General features: G+C 32.8%; 1 protein-coding gene across 1 annotated transcript; it reads right to left on the bottom strand.

The window, feature by feature from the left end:
* Positions 1 to 9,836: 9,836 nt before the first annotated feature.
* LOC115979596 (probable linoleate 9S-lipoxygenase 5) lies at positions 9,837 to 16,660 on the bottom strand. The gene is made up of 9 exons (XM_031101650.1): positions 16,315 to 16,660; positions 13,547 to 13,836; positions 12,870 to 13,110; positions 12,268 to 12,606; positions 12,058 to 12,143; positions 11,811 to 11,918; positions 11,373 to 11,677; positions 11,023 to 11,286; positions 9,837 to 10,738 (listed from the first exon to the last, which is right to left on the bottom strand). Exons 1-9 carry the CDS (start codon positions 16,508 to 16,510, stop codon positions 9,985 to 9,987), a joined length of 2,583 nt encoding a protein of 860 aa, XP_030957510.1. The 5' UTR covers positions 16,511 to 16,660; the 3' UTR covers positions 9,837 to 9,984.
* Between the last annotated feature and the right edge of the window lie 4,330 nt (positions 16,661 to 20,990).

Here is a 20,990-nt window from a genome sequence, read left to right as displayed (position 1 = left end):
CATTATAAACAATGACAATGGGATGGACCCTGTGAGTGAGTTACGTGACAAGTCAAGAGTATATAAATTGGAAAATCTACTTATTTCAGATGGGATTGGACCTGTCAACTGATTTCTGGAAATAGACTGAGTTTGGTAAGATTTATTAGAAAAATTGGGACCCCACCATCAAAATAATTATGAGAAAGATCTAAACTTAACAATTGTGTAAGATTTCCTAAGGAAGAGGGAATTTTCCCATGAAACAAGTTGTCGCTAAGGCCCAAGAAAGGGAGTTTAGCATTTGCAGCAGTGGTGCTATATAAGTATAATGATATTTTTTTAGCTCTTTATCACAAAAAACACCATGCAGCAGTGGAGCTAAATCTAAAAGATTTAGCTCCTCAGCTACAGTGCACATCTATTTTTAGATGTGCACTGTAGCTCACAGGTTAAAAAAAAAAAAGCTTTTTTATTACAATTCTCTCTCCTCTCCAATTAAATATACATTTCCTATTCTCTCTCTCTCTCTCTCCGGCTTCTCTTCTTTCTTCTTTCTTCCTCAATTTTTTTTTCTTTCTTCCTCATTTTTTTTTTCTCTCTATCTCGCCGGCCAGCTCCCTTATCCCTTAGCTCGCCGGCCAACTCCCTCATCGCCGATCTGTTCTGCCGACCTAGCTCGCCGACCCACCCCAAGCCCCATTGCCCACATTGATTCTGACGACGATTTCGACGAGGAAGCCCCTGAAGCCGCAAACATTGAAACTCCGATGAAGATGACTCCTCCATTCGCGCCTTCACCACAGCTCGCCTCGACGCCGCCAACGCGGGTGGAGGCTCCGGTTCGGCTTAGCTTGAAACACGAAGATCAATGCGGAGAATCTGAGCTCCTCCGCCACGGTTAAGATCAAGAATCTGGGTCCCACACTTAGGCCGGGAACTCGGTGCCTGGAATTGTTGTTTAGAAGGGATTGATTCAATGAATTGAGAATAGAAATGGTGTTTGTGTAATTTGTGAATGTGGTTGTGGTTTTGTTTTGTTTTTTTTTTTTTTTTTTTCTATGTTGTGTTGTGGTTGCCAAAGTAGGATGGTGGTTGTGGTCGGTGGTGGTGGTGGTTGTGGGTGTGGCTGATGGTAGAGGTGGTTGTGGATGGTGCTGTGGAGGTTTTTTTTGGTAGTGGGATATATTATTTTATTAGGATGTTTTTATTATTTTATTGGGTTGAAAGCTAAAATAGGTCCACTGCTGTAGCATGTGTGGAGGTAAAATAGATAAAGTGACTTTTTGTGTAGCTAAAAAGTTAAAAATATAGATCCACTACTATGGATGCTCTTATTACAAGGTTTCCCAATGTAGATGGATAGACGAATAAGCTGAGATAGGTTTCCTATAGAAGAAGGAATTTCCCCTAGGAAATTATTAATAAAGAGATCCAAAATATTCAATGAATTAAGGTTGCCAATTGAATTAGGCAATTCGCCATAAAAATTTGCATCATAAAGACTCAAGATATTCAAGGCCTTAAGGTTGTCAATTGAACTGGGTAATTTTCCAGAAAATTTTGTCCTGGAAAGATGCAACCCCTTTAGGGGACTTCCATAAGTGAGAAATTTGTTTACTGACAAATCAACAGCTTGTATTTTGGGCAGCTGGAGAATACTGTTGGGAAATTCACCATTCAAATTACAAAAAGAGAGGGAGACAAAGATGTCAAAGAAGAAAATTTTACCAGGGATTGAGGCATAGATGATGAAATGTTCACCAAGGCTAGATGAAGATCTCTCATATTTGTCATATTCCGGAGCAGTGCTTCTAGGTCCATTTTACTTAGATGCAAAATCTCTAGTTCATCAGATGGATTTTGAAAAAAATTCGAAGAGAGATCAAGTGAAATTAAATTGGTCAACCATGAAATTTCTGTGGGGATTTGGCCTGAGAGCTTAGAATAAGAGAGGTTGAGATGGGCTAGTATTGAAAGTTGATTGAAAGTAGATGGGATTGTGGAGGAATTGAAGTCATTGTAGGAAAGATCAAGTTTTTGGAGGTGATGCAGGTTGAAAAGATTGTTCTTAGGACTCAAAGGTCCATAGAGCCAACTACAACTCAAGTTTAGGCCAACCACTTGACCTGTCTTGGTATTGCATGTCACCCCATCCCAAGAACAACAATCGATATCGTTCTTCCAAGACTTCGTCTTTGGATAAGAACCATGATGTTCAACAAAATGATCAGATGACATTCCCTTTTCAAACTCTTGCCTTAGTTGCAGTAAAGAGGTGCTTTGGTCAGGGAGGCAGTGTTTTCCAGAGAAAGTACTAGGAGTATTGTGAGCATATGAAACGTAGAATAATAAACGTGAGACAATGTATAACATGAGATGTTGATTCTTGTTCCTCATTCTCATCATCTTAACAGAATATGGAGATTGAGTGTCAAGAAGAACGAGCATAAGATGATTTGATTTAGGAGAGAAGGTTCACACTATATAACAGTAAATGATGGTGGTGAATTTTTTTTTTTTTTTTTGAGAAACCTGATGGGGGTAAAGTAAAAGGAATAAATATAATTTAGCAATTTTTTTTTTTTTTTTTTTAATGAAGGTAATAATATAATAGAAGGAGGACAAAAATGCCTTGTCTTGTTTGTCTCGTTCTATTTGGGTCCATCTTTTTGGGTTTTTTTACATCCAGAAGAGGGGATGGGATATGGACATGATTTAAATTGATTATATATAATTTATTTTTATATAAAATCTATTTATAATTTATTTATTTTTTATCCATGTTCAATTATCATCTCTCTCTCTCTCTCTCTCTCACATAGCAATTTCCTGTTGCTTCTCCTTTTTTTTTTTTCTCTCATTCTATCTCAGTAGTGCCAATAAAGCCATGTTACTAGGTATGAAAAAATGCCACCACCTCCCCGAAACCCAAGTTATCATGTGCCATTTTCACTCTCCCAAAGAGAAGATGCGATGATACCCATGCTCTAATCCTAGAAAAAATTTGCTAAATAGCATAATTTTAGGAAAAATTTACTAAATAGTACTTACTTGATCAAATTTATTTAGTTATGTAGTACTTTTTTGGAACTCCAATTTTTCAAACTTAAGTTTACCAAACTCAAGTTTTAAGCATTATATTTGATCAAATTGCCATAACCAAACTCGAGTTTCATTTGAAATATGAGTTTGACAAACTCAAGTTCCAAAAAAAATGCCACATAACTAAATAACCTTAGCCTAGTGCTTTTTTTTTTTTTTTTTTAAATTATTCCTAGAATAATGCTATTTTGCAAAAAAAAAAAAAAAAAAATGCCTCTAATTGTGTCTTGCTTCATTGTCATACTTATCTAATTGGATTTAAAAATAAAATAAAAAATAAAAAACTCTTGCTATCCTGAATCTAATTGGATATCAAGGGCTATCAATATTGAATTGAAAAGGACTGATATAATTACATTTGTACATTTCCGTTCAATTAGAATTAAAAATTAAAAAAAAATAGTAATCAATTCTTAAAGTTTTAAAAAATTCCCACCATGGAATTCTATAAAAATTGTCTTGACGTTGCTATCTTGGGCCTGTTTCTATTTTTATAGCTTAACTGTTGATTTTTTAAATAATTTAAATCATTATTTTTGGAATATTCGCATTGGACATCCCTGATACTTGATTAATTCAAAAAATAACAATCATCAACTCTAAAATTAAGCTAGATTTTTCCAAAAATTGGCTGGCTAAATGCATGCGTTAACGTGAATATGATCAGATGGTCTTCCCTAGACTCCTCTTCCAAGCTAATTTGCTTATTACTTACCTAATTACATATGCAAAAGGACACAAAGGGGCCTAATACAAAAGAAAATTATGCAATGATTATAAATTTTTCTGCCGATGACTTTTAAGTCTGTAACCTTAGTCAAAATTTCAAATAGACAACATATAGATAACTTCATTAATACACATATAACCTGAAGACGTGAGTTCTAGTTAACTCAACTGGTAAAGTCTTTGATGGTTGAATAAAAAATCTGGAGCTCAATCCCCACCTAAAACAAAACTGATTGGTATCTTGGTTTGATAATAGATAATTATCATTAAGAGCGAACGTCATAAACTAAAAATCTCTACCAAAAAAAAAAAAAACTTGAAGGCAAACATTCATTGACCATTTAATAAAAATTAATAAAAAAAAAATTAATATCTTACTAGCGAGTTATACTTGGACCGTAGTTCCAAGCATCTTTTGTGTATGTGTGTTGGTATTACAAAACGTGGTTTGTTATATGATATGAACATAATTGTTATTTGTTAAATACCAATGTGGCAGGTGGTCTAGTGGCCAAGCCTTTGGTCAATAAAACTTAGATCTCGGGTTTGAGTCCGTGAGTGCATCGGTACTTATCTTCCTTTGTGTTGTTTTATGTTTACCAAAAAAAAAAAAAAAACATAATTGTTAATTTGTTACAATTATTTACCACTTGAAAAGACCAATGCTGATTTCAATAGCATTGGATTTGAAACTTATATGGTTTGTTTTATAATGATTACTTTTTTCATCATATTCTAAAACATTGATGAGCTTCCTTCAAAAAGGGGATACAAATTGATGGGCTTCATTTTTGTGTATGCTTGAATACAAAAATCTCTAATTCAATAACAAGAAACTTTATGAGTAGATTACTTTTAAAGATAATTGCTAGTAATAATAGTCATTTCTCATTGGACTAAAATTTCCAAATCTGTTGAATGGTAACCCATGTTTATGGTAGGTTTTTTTTTTTTTTTTTTTAAACCTCAAAATTTTTAAGTAAAAATGTGTTTTTGTCAACTTTCAACAAATTAGTAAAATAAGTAAAAAGCTAATCCAAATGCCCATAATAGTTATTATTAATATCACTGTTGAAGATAAGCATTTTTTTTGGGGATAAAATAAGTTACTGTTAGGAATAACTCTGAAGACATCTTTTCTCATGACTTGTTAAAATGACTGATTGTTAGAAGTGGGTTCATATAAAAGTGATTATCAACTAAAACCACCACTCGATTGTAAAAAAAAAAATGTCGTGGCAAAAGTTATGTAGATAGAAAAGTTGCATTGTTAATAGACTGTGAAAGAAACCTTATGAAAGTAATTGAATTATAAGAAATTACAAACTGGTGGAACCCTGGACATGGACAACTAATTAATGATGAATCTTTCTTGAAATCTTATTCTGTTTCTCAAATCTTTTTGCATTTTAGGTCAATTACTTTGAACTTGATAATTTCTTGAACCCAATTGTGAGGGAAAGCTTTTCCTTATACCTCAAAAGTCAATAATATCTAGCCATTGCACTGCCATCACCTTGACGCAGTCATAAATAAGGATATTTATTTCCCAATCAAACAAACTTTGCCTTGTTAAAATGTTCAGCTGTCCCAGTGTGCTTGTTGCTGATTATCTCTCATCAACAGGCTTAAAGGATTGAAGATTTTTTTTTTGTTGAGAAAAAGGATTGAAGAATTTAAACCACTGCTGCTGCTGAAAAGTTCTTTAAATGAGTTGCAATCTATGAAGTGCAATGTAGTTATTTATATTACAGGGATTAATAATTTTTATTTTTTGGTAAAGTATTTAATGAACGGAAAAGTTAGCAAATGTCCTAAAAGCATTAGTTTAAAAATTATTTTTAGAAAATTTTTATAGAAAAAGAAAAATTAATTGATTTTTTTTTTTTACGACTTTTTATATTTCTTAAAAAGAAGTATCAAAACTTTCTTAAATGGCCCATTAACCAAGTGGAGCAGATAAATATCTTATAGGTGTAAGTAATTGTGTAAGCCTATCCCAATCCAGAACTCATATAATGTAATAAGTTGGTATTAGTATAGCACTGGCCACTGGGAATGCACTTCGTATTATGGGCATATTATTTTAAGTTGCTCTCAGTGATAACATACCCTTTGCTAATCAACCCACTTTGCTATGTGTTATAGACTTACAGTAACCCTTTGCTTTACTAATATGTAAACATATGCATGTAGGATGTAGCCGATTTTGTTTAGTTTGTTGAGAATCTATAGTCAATTTCAAGATTTTGAGATTATACTTTTGTTTTAGACTTAATTTTTGTAATTGCAATGCATTTATATTGAGTTAGAGAGGTTATTGGAACTGTGTGGGAAACCCTCATCAAATTGTTTTATCAAAAACCTCAAATTTATAAAATTTGACACTTGTTTTTTTTACTATGCTCCTGTACACAGCTCGTTGGCAGGAAAGTCTGAAGAAAACATTGATGATTCCTTGGATATCAGCGGGTTGACAAGACTCGAGCGATGATCTTTGGGCTATCTCCTGTAATACAAAGAACACTGAATCAGAGGGGACCGGTGGTGACCGGCCAAAAATCCTCCTCCGATGAAGTTAGTTACTTTTGAACTCTCTGTAAGGAATAAGTATTCTCTCCAAATGAAATTGTCTGAATCCCCTTACCCTTCATCGAAGAAGCCTTATATAGTATGTGTGGAACGGTTATCTGTTTAGTAACCGTTCCCAATGTCGAGGAGTCCGGAGAATTGGGGGTAACTTCCATAACCGCTGTGGAAGTTACCTGGGTTGGACGGGCCGATGAACTCGTCCATCCTTAGTAAAGATGGACGAGACCTCCACGATGAGCTCGTCCATCTTTAGTGAAAGATGGACGAGACCATCTTGGAAAGCTTGCCCTGCGTAAATGATGAGTAGATTCCATGAGGTATTTCTCGTCCATATATGGACGAGGTTCGCCAGAACGCTTGGAATTTTCTCCGCCTATTATAGCTTCTTTCGTTGGACGAGACATATGGACGAGTTATGGACTTGGATTATTTGTGACACCATCAAACATCATCTAATCAGGGGCAAAAATCACTTTGCGTCACAAATTTAATGGATAATCTTCTATTGTAACATTTGGGAATTAGCTTAGATTGTAGTAGCTAGGATTTTAATGGTATAAAGAATAAGGTTTTTTTTTTTTTTTTTGGGGGGGGGGGGTTTAAGGTTAGAGACTTTTTAGAATTTAGAGTCTCTCATTACTTGTGGAAAACATGCATTAGAATCAACTTCTTCTCATAAATATTGTATATAGTAACTACATATACATGTTTTTAGATCTTCAAACATTTTCGCTCATTCCCTAGCAGCTTGGGCCTCTTTTTCTTATCGTTCTCGTTAAATTACCAATTGTCCCAAAAATTAAGCTCTCAAACTTTAATACTATGTTAAATTACCGATTGTCCAAAAAATTTAAATTATTGAAATATAGTAAATTTAATCATGTAATCACATACTTCCAGTGCTACTAAAACCAGAGATTATCTAGAATTACCTGCAAATACACTTCTGGGCCCCCTCTAGTCTAGTAATTCCTCTTAAAATTCATTTGGGCCTCCAGCCGAATTGGCTTTTTTTTTTTTTTTTTTTTTTTTTTTTTTGATACAGATAACTCAAGAAAATAGCACATTCATTGCGGATAACCCCTTCAAATAGAGATAAACAAATTTAACAAATTTCATATCAGCATCATTATCAACTAAAAAAATAAAATCCTTCGTAAATAAGGACTCCTATAAAATGAAATAAAAAATTCTTTAATATCTATGGTTTGCTGAAAAACCCAGATCTAATTAGAAAAAAAAAAAAAAAAAAAAATCCCTTCTGCCTCAACTAGACGACTGGTGCTAAACTGCTAACTCCCTCTCTCTCTCTCTCTCTCTCTCTCTCTCTCTCTTGTTTGGGTTTAACATGTCGTGTGAACCGCATAAAACACTAAAACGGCATAGGTTTAAGCACAAAATTCGTGTTTTTTAGTAAATGTTTTGACTCTTGACTGTTCTGTGATTTACAGCTTGCATTGCTAATATTATATTTTATAGTTTCTAGTTTTGATATTAGTGCTCTACTGATTTGGTTCAGAAAAATTAATTAAATAAACATTAAACATTGCTCTCTGTTTTGTAGATAAAGTCGTGTATATGTTTTGTAACTAGGTATGTGTTCTGTATTTTTTAGAGCTTGCACTTTTGTTTTATATTTAGTTTCGAATCTTCGTCACAAGGGTTTTATTTTATATAATATGTTTTGTTTATTTGATAATAAGGTTTTGAGTAATTATATTAAGTTATTGTTAAATGTAATTTCTTTTTAATAAATGTGGAAGAAGTGAGATTTGAGCCAGAATATGAAACTCGAGATTATATTTTAACTTGAAACTTGGCCCTCCTGTTTCTCCAAAAAAAAAAAAAAAAAAACTTGGCCCTCCTAAAGATAATTCCTGACTCTGCCACTGTATAGCTCTAACGGTCTTGGTGTCATCCCCATCTCCACTCTTCCTACTTTGGTTTCACAGGCCGGGTTAGGCCCAAGTCTTTCTCTTAGTAAATTCGTATTATTCAAGGAAAAAAAAAAGTGGCAAATTGTTTTCACGATAGTGACCTTTAAGTCAAAGACTTTTGGCCTTTCCGGAGGTTAAAAAAAAAAAAAAAAAAAAAGCCTAAATAAGTCTAAAATGTTTTACGGTCATTAGAAGCCTTTGACAGATTTGGAAAGAAGCTGGCTGAAATTGAGGTCAGAATTGTGACAATGAACAATAATAAGAAGTGGAAAAACCGAGTTGGACCAGTGAAAGTGCCATATACTTTGCTCTATCCCACTAGTGAAGGTGGACTTACTGGCAATGGAATTCCCAACAGTGTCTCAATCTAAAGCTTCTCTACTTGGGTTGTACATAGCTAAAATTCTACGTTTTTCTTTCTTCTTTTTTGACAACTTATGCTATGAATATTTCATTTAATTTCTTCTTAATAAAGATAGTAGCTATGAAATAATCTAATGATATATGTTTTAGAGTGTGTTTGGATATTGCTTATTTGCTGAAAACTAGCAAAATAATTTTTAAAGGTGTGAATAGTATTGTGGGATCCAAATTTACTTAAAAATCTGTATTTTGCTGACTTTTGTGGGTCTGTGAGCAGTACCCATAGGACCCATTAAAAAAATGCAGACGCACGAATTGGGCAAAACGCCCAATCCAAATGCATGCTTAAACTTCTTTCTTGGGAGGTGTTTAAAACTAAAGAACCTTATCAAACAATTAGTATGAAATGTAAAAAAGCATCATTGATTGCAAAATGCTGATAAAATTGGAGAAGCTTGGAATTATCCATTAGCACATTAACCACCAATTGCATTGCATTTTCTTTAATAGCTCCATGTAAATAAATTCAGAGTTGCTGCAGCTTGGTCAAAATGTGTGGCTCAAGTTTTTGCACTTTTAGTTTTTTTTTTTTTTCCTTAATTTTTTTTAATAGGTACCAGTTAAGCTAGAAGCAAGTTTGTTGTTACAACCATAGCAAATCAGTTTAATAATTAAATGGAAAAAAAATAATAATAATGCTTAAGCAAAAAACTATGCATGAATATGATTTTCCTTCATACCTTTCAAAAAGTTATATGGCTTCAAGTTTTGCTACAATTTCAGGAGTTGTGCTAGGACCACTAAATATTATACAATTTTGTACCACAACTTGCCACGTGACAAATTGTAACTAGTGAAGGAGTGCCTATGAGCAATGTGAGGACACACTTTCACCGGTCATAACTCACCACGTGTGGCACAAAGTTGTACCATTTTTTTGTGATTCCAGCATTTTCCACAATTTCAGTGATAGCAATCTGGTGAAAGCTGAACTGGTGGCCCTGATGTGATTGATTATTTGTTGCCCTCAGAAGACTGTAACATGTCAGCATTTTGCAATCAATGATGCTTTTTTACATTTCATACTAATTGTTTGATAAGGTTCCTTAGTTTCAAACACCACCCAAGAAAGAAGTTTAAATCATGTAGCATTAGATTATTTCATAGCTACTCATCTTTATTAAGGAGAAATTAAATGAGTTATTTATAGCACAAGTCGTCAAAAAAGAAGAAAGAAAAACGTTGAATTTTAGCTATGTACAACCCAAGTAGAGAAGCTTTACATTGAGACACTATTGGGAATTCCCTTGCCAGTAAGTCCACCTTCACTAGTGGGATAGAGCAAAGTATATGGCACTTTCACTGGTCCAACTCGGTTTTTCCACTTCTTATCATTGTTCATTGTCACAATTCTGTCCTCAATTTCAGCCAGCTTCTTTCCAAATCTGTCAAAGGCTTCTAATGGCTTTGTGTCGAAGGTCCATTCACGAGTATCTCTCTGCCCAAGATAGACCTCATCCGTAGAATGCCTTGACAAGATTTCTATAAGGGAAACACCAAGCAGTGTCTGCAGCTGGGCAGTGATTGTTTTCAAGTAAACATTATCAGGGTCTGACTTGAGTTCATCATATACAGGAGTGCCTTCTTCAGGCATGAATCTTCGGCTAATTGTTGGACGGTTAGGGAGGTAGCCTGCATAAGGGTACTGTCCATAGTTAACCGCTGCATGAAGTGCAGAAGCAATCCATACAATGAGTGTGCATGTTTCAACAAGCTCTTCGCGTGTCTGCATTTTAGGCCACCAGGGCTCATCTTTCTTGTCACCATGGCCCTGCTCTCTGAGTTCCCTCCACCAGGATTGGAGTTCAGCATCTTTCTGAACTACGCTATCAGTCTCGTAGTAGTAGGAACAATAGTCTTTAACCCATGAGTTAATTGCTGACCAGATTTCAAGGCCATCAACAGCATATGGATAGTCCTCAAGCACTAAGCGGAGACCATGTGGCGAATTTGGATCCTTGACTGCCATTCCTCTGAATTCAGCAAAAGAAGTAGCATGTCATTTGAAAAAAGATCATAACAACGAATGTTTTCATTTTATTTGTAGTCGTTTAGGCCTTTACAACAATAAGATAACCAAAATTTGAAGTCTAAATTTTGCCTCAACCTTCTTTAAACATTATGCATTTGTGGAGTGTGTTTTAGCCATTTTCAAGAACCTTTTATGTGTTATTTTGCCACAATTTGAAGTTACTTCTAATGCCAGATACCTCATACGCCATGAATATGTCATTATGTTCTAGAGTGTCAGATTTACCTCTTGAGGAGGTCTGCAGGAAGTGCTTGCTCAGGAAAAACCCAGTCCTTATAAACTACTGATGACATCTCCATGGAATACTTTGCTGGAAAAACTGTTGTCTCAAGAATTCCGCCACCGTTAATGAGGATCTGCCGAGCGAGTGCATTTATATTCATGGTGTCACGGAAATGAGGATGCAAAAGCTTGTAAATTGGATGGAGCACACTCAGCTGCCTGTTTGTTGCTATCACAAATGGCTCAATCACCGCATGGGTATTTAACCTGTGACCAATACAAAAGGCATTTAAAAACTCATTTTAAAATATAGACAAGTATCATTTCCTAGGCTTTCGTTGACAGAGGTATACCAATGGCTAATTAGCTGATGGTAGCCAGAGTCATTAACAGCAACATAAGCTTTTGCCAGTTGCCAAATAGAACCTTCAATGCCTTGTTCAGCTGGTGTGTACACTTTGCTAATGGCACCATATTGGTCTCCTTCAGGATGAGGCAAGCTTAATTCAATCACGAGTGGTTTCAATGCCCCATCATTTTTCAAGAAAAGGAGTGTCCTGCTGGCGTAAGTCTTTGTGGAAGTTGAGTTTATCCTCCTCAAATAAGGCAAGATAGCATCGTGGTGATCCAATATGAATAACTTGTTCTTCTCGAGTGCCTATGGCCAAATTCATGCTCATTATTATTAGTTCAAGCTAATAAGAGTAAAACAGCAAATTACAATTGCAAAATAACTGCAAACTAGTTCACCCAAAATTCTTATGTGGAATAAATGAGCCAAGGAACATTACCTCCTCGATGGTGAGCCCATCTAGGTTTTTTTCTATGTGTTCTCTGGTAATTGTACTGTTTTGATCTCCATACACTTTAGGATCTAGCTTGCTTGTGGGAGGGAATTCCTGCAATAATTTAGAATGAATCATGATTAATGATGAAAAACTATAATCCTCCATTTGGAAGTTGAGAAGATGGAGGAAAAGAAAAATAAATATGGCATCCAGACTAAAGAATATAAAACATATGGAAGCTGAAAAATACTTTGAGGCAGCTAATGTTGACAGGGTTTACTCCCGCAAGCATCTCTCTGGCAAATTCTTCATCAGTCCTCCATGCAGACCTATCTTCTGCTCCAAGTCATTCAAACACAACAATTCAAATTAAAGTAAATAGAATTTGAAGAATCATACATCTGCAAGCTTTTGAATCTATCACCAAAAAATGGCTGTGCCATGGAAAAAGTTATTATACCTTCAATCACTTGGGGCATTGGGTATTTGAGGAGTCCTTCACCATCGATTGGGAAAACTTGCTTGAGCAACTCCGCAGGGATGTTGTCTGTAATATCTTTAAGCAGACCGTCCGGCAACTTAATTCCTCCTTCATAGAGTTTAAGTACATCTTTGAAACTATCAAACTCATTTGGAGTGCTGTCAAATAGAGATTCTAGTTCAGGTTTCAGGAATTGGCCTATGGATTTCAGTGCATAAGCAAGGAAGTCTGACAGCTTCAAGTGACCAAATCGTTCATCTCTTGGAACATAAATGTTTAAGCTCATAAGAAGCTTCAGCCTGCTCTCAGTTTTAGGATCTGTTACAATTATAACAGAGGAATCTTAATGACAATGATGATAATAGCAATAGACACCAAAATCATGCTAACTTTTACAGTGAAAAAAGTACAGATTGTGATTATCATGAAGAATTCATTAATGTAACTAATTCTCAAATTATTCATGATACTAGAGACTTCAACTGATTACAGCATTATTTGTCATATTAACTGTCATTGCTAGTACCTACACAAATTCTAACTATAGAACAAGTGACGGAAAATTGAATGAAATGTCTAACCTGTCTTCGTTGGTGGTCGTCCAGTTCTTCCCCTACGTGGGTAAGGGTACTCGCTAGAACCTCCAAGAACTGGACGGGCATATTTAGCATTTTTATCTGGATCGCCCAAATCATTGTAGTAAGCATAGTCATACACCCTTTCCCATTCCTGAAGCTCTCCTTTTCCATCTCCTCTCAGGTTCACTAGCTCGTTTTCTCGGTACTTTAGCAGTGGCACTGGGGTATCACTTGGAAGATATGTCTGCAAAAATATAATTGAATCAAATTGTTACTTTAGGATGTAGATCACAGTCGAAACACCTTAGCTTATACCAATTTAGACGTTTTGGGGTAAGTTTAAAGTATTAGAAAGAACAACTTTTAGATGGACTTCTCCATGACACTCTATGCAAATCAGCTTTTTATGCAAGTTCATATCATATTTCAGCTGGCAGCTTCAAGTGATTTAGCTATTTTATGTATAGAAATCCATAGAAGAAATTTCATCTAGCTTGCATCAGCTACAATAACTAAACAAGGGTGTGTTTCAATCAATTTGTAGGAGGTTTCTCTTCAAACTACTGGAGTTTGTGCTAAACTTGTTTTTGACACTATTTCTTTTCCTGTGGTTTTAATTAGAACATTTCGAAACTTTGGAACTGCATGATCACCACAGAAATCCCCATATAATTTATTACCTTGTTGGAGAAGAAAACACGGTCCTTTCTGTATTTGTCTGCAGGATAAACCCATGAATTGCAAACAAAATGGACCCGGCCTTGACCTGGAACATCTTCAAGCGTAAGACTTTTAAGATAGAACTCACTGTGATGGTTGTTTTTTATTAAAAATGCTCCTGGAACTCCTATTTCATTGTCCCAGTCAAAGGTAACCTTGAATGCAGACTCCCCTGCTATTAAGGGGGTGATTGTGGTTATCCAGTTTTCCAAATATGCTGGCCTTCCAAGTTTCCCTTGCAACCCATTTGCTACAAAAATACATCAAACACAAAAGTACATCAATTACAATTTTTAGTGTGCTCCAATTTTTTCCAAACATGGTAATGACTAATTACACTATAGAAAGTGAAACAAACTATATGTCATCAACATTAATATTTACCAAAACATTTAACTGAGCTCAAGCTTGATGAGTTAGTGTAGCTTTTCTAAAAGTCCAGGCAAGGCCACTTTGTGAAATTGTGAATTTGTGAGTGATCCTTATTGTCTTAAGTCCTGACAACCATCCTATGTAACAATTTACCATGACCAAACAGTTGATGATGAAAAGCCATAAATATGTTTTTAAAATTTTCATTAAGTCACTAAAGAAATTACCTAGTTTGATCTCAATATGGTTTCTAAATACTGATTATGGTTCCGTTAAACATAATATTACTGATATTTTTACATTTTTAGGAAGAAGGAAAAAAAAAAAAAAAACCTTGGATGTTAGCTGCTTCAAAAAAAGGTATAGTCATAAGAACTAAAGAAACCCCACTTGCATTTTATTTAATATTGAGTTTAGGTAATAGATGGTTTAAAGAAAAGATCAACATTTTTTCTGTCATCATCACTTAATAACATAATCACTAATATAGAATATAACACAAATGAATTGGGTTAGTTGAAACTTGATAGTCATGAATGAAAAATCATTTTCATGTGCTGAACAAGTTATGACCATTGAATATTAAAACCAGACAAAGACATCACATATATCTTGTAAATTGTGACATCATAGTTGGTGCCTTGATCTTTGTTTAAAGCCCTACCTTCAAGTTTTTATTTTCTTTCTAACTCAAAGGTTAGAAAAGTCTTACCTTCTTGATCATAGCATCTCTAAAAAATTAAAGCTTTTTTCTTTTAAACTATCAAATCAATAGATAAATAATTATAAAAATGTTTCAACTAATTTAACGGTAATATTAATATATAATTCTCTTCTTTCTTCTTCTTCTTCTTCTTTCTTTCTTTCTTTCATTTTTTTTTTTTTTTTTTAAATGATACTAGGAAGCCAATATTTTTAAGTCTTATAATTCTGCATTGTAATAACGTCATAAATGGGTTATGAGGTGGATTCACCAAATGAATGGACCAAATTTTATGATTTAGTCCACTTGCATTTTTTGTTTTGTAAGGAATAGGTCCACATGCATTGTACATATGGGCCAATCATCTCAACTATGGGCTTCCATCAATCATAATAAAGATAGAGGATTAGATGAGCTCAAAACTACTTCTAGATTTCTTCTCCGTACAAAAAAACAATAAAAAACAGCCCCCCTGACTGGAAGAATTGGTCCTTTAGACTTCTTGTTGAGAATAGCATACATTGTGCCTGTGCCAATTACAAATGTGGCCTATCTAATAATTCTTCACCGCATCTTAATTCGTATTCAAGAATGTTAATTGTTAAATATATATAATATAAACAATTCAAATAAAACAAATAAAATAATTAGATACATTGGCTTAAATCTATTTCTAGTCTAGAAATTTAGAACAAGCTAAAAAATCAACTCAATACAAAAAGCAGCCCTCTGATCTGACTGGAAGAATTGTTCGTTTAGACTTATTGTTGAGTGTGGTATAGTACGTACCTGTGACAATCACGATGGCCTTTTTTTTTTTTTTGATCTGAATAACAAACGTGGTTAATAAGTCTTCAGAACATTTTTCGTTCTCATTCAAGAAAATATATATGGGTTATGTTAATAATCATTTTTAAAAAGTTTTGACATCAGACAGTTAAAAAAAAAAAAAATCAAAATCTTATAAAAAGTTTTTAAATGTACTTCCTAAATCTATGAACTTAGTGCATTCAATTAATATATATATATATATATATATAGGACAAAATTTAACTATAAAATTGGTTGTAATTTTTGACTACAACTTTACTCAATAAAAAAAATATTACTACATATTTTGAAAATCTAATCATTGAATTGAATGTTCTTTACACTCTTAATACAAATGTCAAACTTTGTGTCAATAGGATATTATTTACTATATAACCATGATTTATAACCACCCAATCAAGATCTGTGTCAATTTATTGAGAGCCAGTAACGATAAAGTCATCGCTGGAAAACTTGGGTCTTTTCTAGTAATTGGCTTAAGTTTTCTCCTTAACCGCGTTAAACAAAAAAGAGTGTCTAGTGGCAAAGGAAAAAATAAAAAGCAAAAAACAAGACCAAGACCAAGAACAAGAACTGAAAAAGAAAATCAAAATCACAAACCAATCTGGAAATAACTCTCATGTCTCCATATAGGAGTAAAGGCCAGAAATTCAAGAATAACATTGTTTTGGCCTGTTTCCATTGTTTCTTTTAATAACTTGGTCACCATTAGAATTTAGAAGACTAGTAGCTTAAACAAGAAGAAAATATATCATGAAGAAAAGAAAGAAAGGCCCAAAAGTAGTACTGGTTATGAACAATATGGAGAAAAGAAGAACTAACCAGGGTCACCATTAACAGCACTTATGAGCTGAAAAGAAACCTTTTGGCCTAGCAACTCATGGACTCGATCAAGAACCGAAGCATTGAAGTCATTGAAGTCCAAAACATTCTTTTTCATCAACACCACTGTCCCTTCAACCTTCTTGTTCCCACTTTCATCATCGCCAGTTATCTTGTTGATGATGTTCTGAAGCATCTCTAACTGTTTCGAGCACTAAGCAAAGAATATGATAAAGAAAGTTTAGTTTTTTAGAGAGAAAAAAGTTTGTTGTTGGATGTGAGGAATGTGAAGAGAAGGGTTCCTTGTACTTATAGAGAGGTGATTAGAAAATGGCATTTACAATGAAGCTTCAATTGTGCATGTGGGACGTTCCTCTTATTTTCTTGGTGTGAAAGTTGTTTCTTATTTTTTTCTTTTTTTCTTTTTTAATATTTATTAATTCATCTATAAAGAAAATTCTTGCTCACTTCTGGGGACGAATGTCAAAGGTCGTATGAGACACGTTCATAATCCTTGGGATTGTTTTACATACTATAAATTGTACCATATATACAATAATGCAATTTTATTCCCTGCTTTTTTTTTTTTTGATGAATATTCCCTGCATTTTAAAGATAGGAAAAGATATATATAGTATATTGTAACAGTATTGGACCATTATTTAAAGCTCATGAAGCTTCAACTTTAGTGGGTAGTTTCCTTGAGTCAGTCTGTCAAATTTGCATTTATTTTGCCTATTAATTACTAGCGTAAGTATGTCAAATTTGGATGGACTTAAGAAGAAGTTATCTATTAATTTGTTAAAATTTGATGAACTTGAAAATATTAACAATCAGAGAAATTAACCATTTTTTTCTATCATTAATTTCCCATAAATTAAATAAATAAAAAATTAAAAAAAAGAAAAAGAAAAGAAGAAGTCATTGGCTACTGATACAAGTGGACATTTAGACCTTTAATGGCCATTTCGTAGGGGAATATGTGGCCCTGTTGAAACCAAGTCTTTTTCCTTTTATGCTATAATAAGAAAAGGAAAAAGAAAACAATAAATTAAATGTCTGCAATTCTGCCCTGGCTAAGGTGCAATCTGTGCTTTAAAAAAAAAAGAAAAATAAAAGAAAATCAAATTATAATATTCTTCATCTAATAACTTTATGCTACTTATAAATTACTATTCTTTGGGACCTGTCATCCCTCAACATGTTCTTTATCAAAGTGGCAACTCTTTACTCTTGTCTATTGCAGCTTTTAAAATTGGTTTAATATATCCAATTGGAAATTGGAATCTCTATCACTTTGGCTTTCTCTTTAAAATGTGCATTTACATGTATGTAGTTTTGTAACTTTTGTTTGATTTATAAGATATGAGGATTTTGGATTTGGTTTATTATCAAATTTAATTATATAACCAATTAGCAAACCATATTACACATATCTTTTACATGATATATCATTATCTTCTTATTATATAATATAGTTATTAGCCACACTATTCTCAATCTTTCCATGACAATTTTTCGGGTTCCGAATTACTATTAAAAAAACCTTCCTATCTTTTTCTTGGGTATTGCATGTGTTGGACGTACACGGTTTTTTTCTTCTTAATTTATTAATATATAGTTGATGTGCTACCTATACCATAATATAAGATTTGAGAAGCAGTCTAACATGGTGTGCTTTGAGTTGTTAATTTCAATCTGTTATTATGATATGGGTCAATATTGGACAGTTTTTGTACAGATCAAAAACCTCTTTTGACGTGTGTGAGCTGAGCACGCATGTATGGGCACGTGGTTCATTGATTCATGAAAGAAATTAAAGATATACTGCTTGATCTTGAAACTAAATTTAGAAATAAAATTACTTTTTACTTTACGGCACATGGTATAATTTTTTTTGTGAGCAAATTTTCTAGTATAATTAATACTCTTCTCTATATATGTTACTATTATAATTCAAGTATGGTTCAGCATCGTTTGGCATTAGTCCTTTTCTTTTCTTTTTTTAAACAAAAAGTTTGGCATTTGCCCTAATTGCATTTATTTTAAGCATTTACGTGTACGCCTTTACAATTATGTATTGGTTTAGCTACATATTTTGAGCTAAAGGACATTACTTTTGTTTTTTTTTTTTGGCCCAACTCATTTAAGTGCTAAGGAAATTAAAACCAACCCATCTAGAATGGACAAAGTCTGGTTACAAATTAATTTGGTTGTAGTCTAAAACTACAACCAACAATAAAATGATGACATGTGTTCTCTTACTAAACCATGTTTAAGTGATTCTACACAATCATTTTAAGTGAGTCACATGATAGTGACATTCTATCATCTTATTGTTGGTTGTAACCTTAGACTACAATCACATTTGTAATTGAATTCTATATATCTAAATTTTTTTATTTTTTTATTTTTAGAATCAAGTTTGCATAGCTTTAATTTCATAGCTAGAAAATCAAATACAAAATCATTGGAAATATCTAGAGGAACCTCTTCCAAAAATTCTTCCTCCCTCTTGTATTTTTGGTATTAAAAAAAATGGACATAAATTTCAGTAATATGCCCCCTAGATTTTTATTAAAATCATTTAATGCATTTATATAGTTAACTAATGCCTTTTTTATTCCCTCTAATTATTCTTATATCATACATAGTTTATTCAATTAAGGTGTATTTGATGTATGCCTAATTATATATTATTTTTATTAAATTGACTTGTATATTTTTAGACTTTTTAAGACTTACTTTCTTTCCCATTAAAAAAAAAAAAAAAAAGACTTACTTTTCTTCTTTTTTTTTTTTTTTTTTTTTTGCAAAATTGTAAAAGACTTATTTGATATAAATATTTTTATTTACATAAGAAAATATCATATGTTAAATTAAAATTACAAACATTCCACGTATAAGCAATAAAAAATAATATATGTATATGTATATATCTCTCTCTCTGTATATTATATTCTTCGGATTTAATTTTTTTATACATTTTTTTCTCAAAAAAACTTTATATATTTAGCTTGGCTCCCCCTAAAAATATTTTCTAGCTTTGCCATTAGCGTGTACAACAACATTACCCTACTTACGTACATGATAGAAAGAGTAGTATTTTAGACAGCCAATAATGGATTGTGTGTCTTGGAGGATGTGGCCAAAAGCAGAGAAGGAAACTTCCTCATTTTGAAGGGATTTTATTGCAATCTCTGCGTCACCTTCTAAGACCGTGTTGTTGGGTTATGTAGAGTCTAGTTTGTGTTTAATCCAAATTATGACTCAACACAATATAAAACTTTTACATTTTTAATAGGAGATTTTTTTAGGCTTAGTTCATGAAGCGGAGGCTTGGGCTGATAGGCTTATGCCAGATATAAATACCGTTATTTTAGATTAAGGTTGGTTGTGTTGTTAATTTTGAGAAGAAAAAAAACTGTATGAATGCATCTTGTCTTTATTATTGTAACTCTGTTGACGTAGGCAAATTGTTGAACTACAAAATTTTTTGTTCATGTGATTGCTTTGTGTTATTTTTCTCTCTGTTCTCAATGTCTTATAGATTTGAAAATTCGTATTTATTCCCAACAATTCTTATGGATATCAGTGAATCAATATCCTGAACAAATTGTTTAGATTTATTGATAACTATACCATGAAGGTTTTTTTTTTGGGATAAAATACCATAAAGTTATTAAAATCTTAATAATTTATTGATAATTAAAAGGTTTAGATTTTGCTAAAACCTCAATATTTAAACAAACATGTAATATCATTTATTACTAGTTTAAAATCTTATTTAATATTAATGACGTGACCAAATTTAAACCACTAATTTATTAATAAATTGTCAAAATTTTAAGAAGTGAGTGGGAGAAAATTTGGTAGGAAGATACCAAATGGCTCTGTTTTGTAATGCTGGTGCCTTTTGATTCTGGAACGCATTGTTTCTGGGTGCTTTTGGAATATGAATGAAAGTTCGTAGTTTGGCTTTCAAAAAAGAAAAATTCAAGAAATCCGTAATAAAATTATCATAAAAATTCCAAATAATCTCAATGGAAGTTTAAAAGGAAAAATTATATTATAATTCGGTTTCAAGTGAACTTCTTTCCTTCCTTCTCAAAAAAAAGAAGAAGAAAAAAGTGAACTTTTTTCCTAGTATATGTGAATTTTATACATGTGAATTGTAGTTATTGTGAGAATATGATATTGTAAGTTCGTCTTTATCTCTCACACAATGGTGACTTAATTTAATACGAATTAACTCAATTGATAAAGTCTCTTATAATCGAATAAAAGATTTAAAGTTCAAACTCCACTTATACCAAAATTAATTGGTATTTTAATATACAATAAGAAAAATCAATATACTTATACACTGAAATTCTATTGTATCTATTAAAAAATAAGTATGACAAAATCCTGGCACTAAGACACTCTATGCAAAGGACAGCCAGGCTATTCATGCTTATTGGATCATTATATTTAAAGCTATGATAAATGAGAAGTGATATTGCAGCAACCAATGAGTAGTAATATTATAATCGAATAAGATATTTGAAGTTTAAATTTCGACTACACCAAAATTAGTTGGTATCACGATAAAAAAATTATTATATTCATACGTTGAAATTCTATTATATCTATTAAAAAATATGTATAATGAAATTCAGGCATTAAGACACTCT

Source organism: Quercus lobata, chromosome 3 (assembly GCF_001633185.2).
Source record: "Quercus lobata isolate SW786 chromosome 3, ValleyOak3.0 Primary Assembly, whole genome shotgun sequence".
Taxonomy (NCBI): Eukaryota; Viridiplantae; Streptophyta; class Magnoliopsida; order Fagales; family Fagaceae; genus Quercus; species Quercus lobata.
Note: the sequence above shows the minus strand (reverse complement) of the source record. Positions and strands in the feature narration are given on the sequence as shown.

Coding starts and splice junctions, on each gene's coding strand:
- LOC115979596 (XM_031101650.1), bottom strand. CDS start 16,510: ATGCTTCAGAACATCATCAACAAGATAACTGGCGATGATGAAAGTGGG. Junction 12,607..12,869: donor ACGACCACCAACGAAGACAG/GTTAGACATTTC, acceptor TAATTGTAACAG/ATCCTAAAACTGAGAGCAGG. Junction 11,678..11,810: donor ATGGGCTCACCATCGAGGAG/GTAATGTTCCTT, acceptor ATTTGGCCATAG/GCACTCGAGAAGAACAAGTT.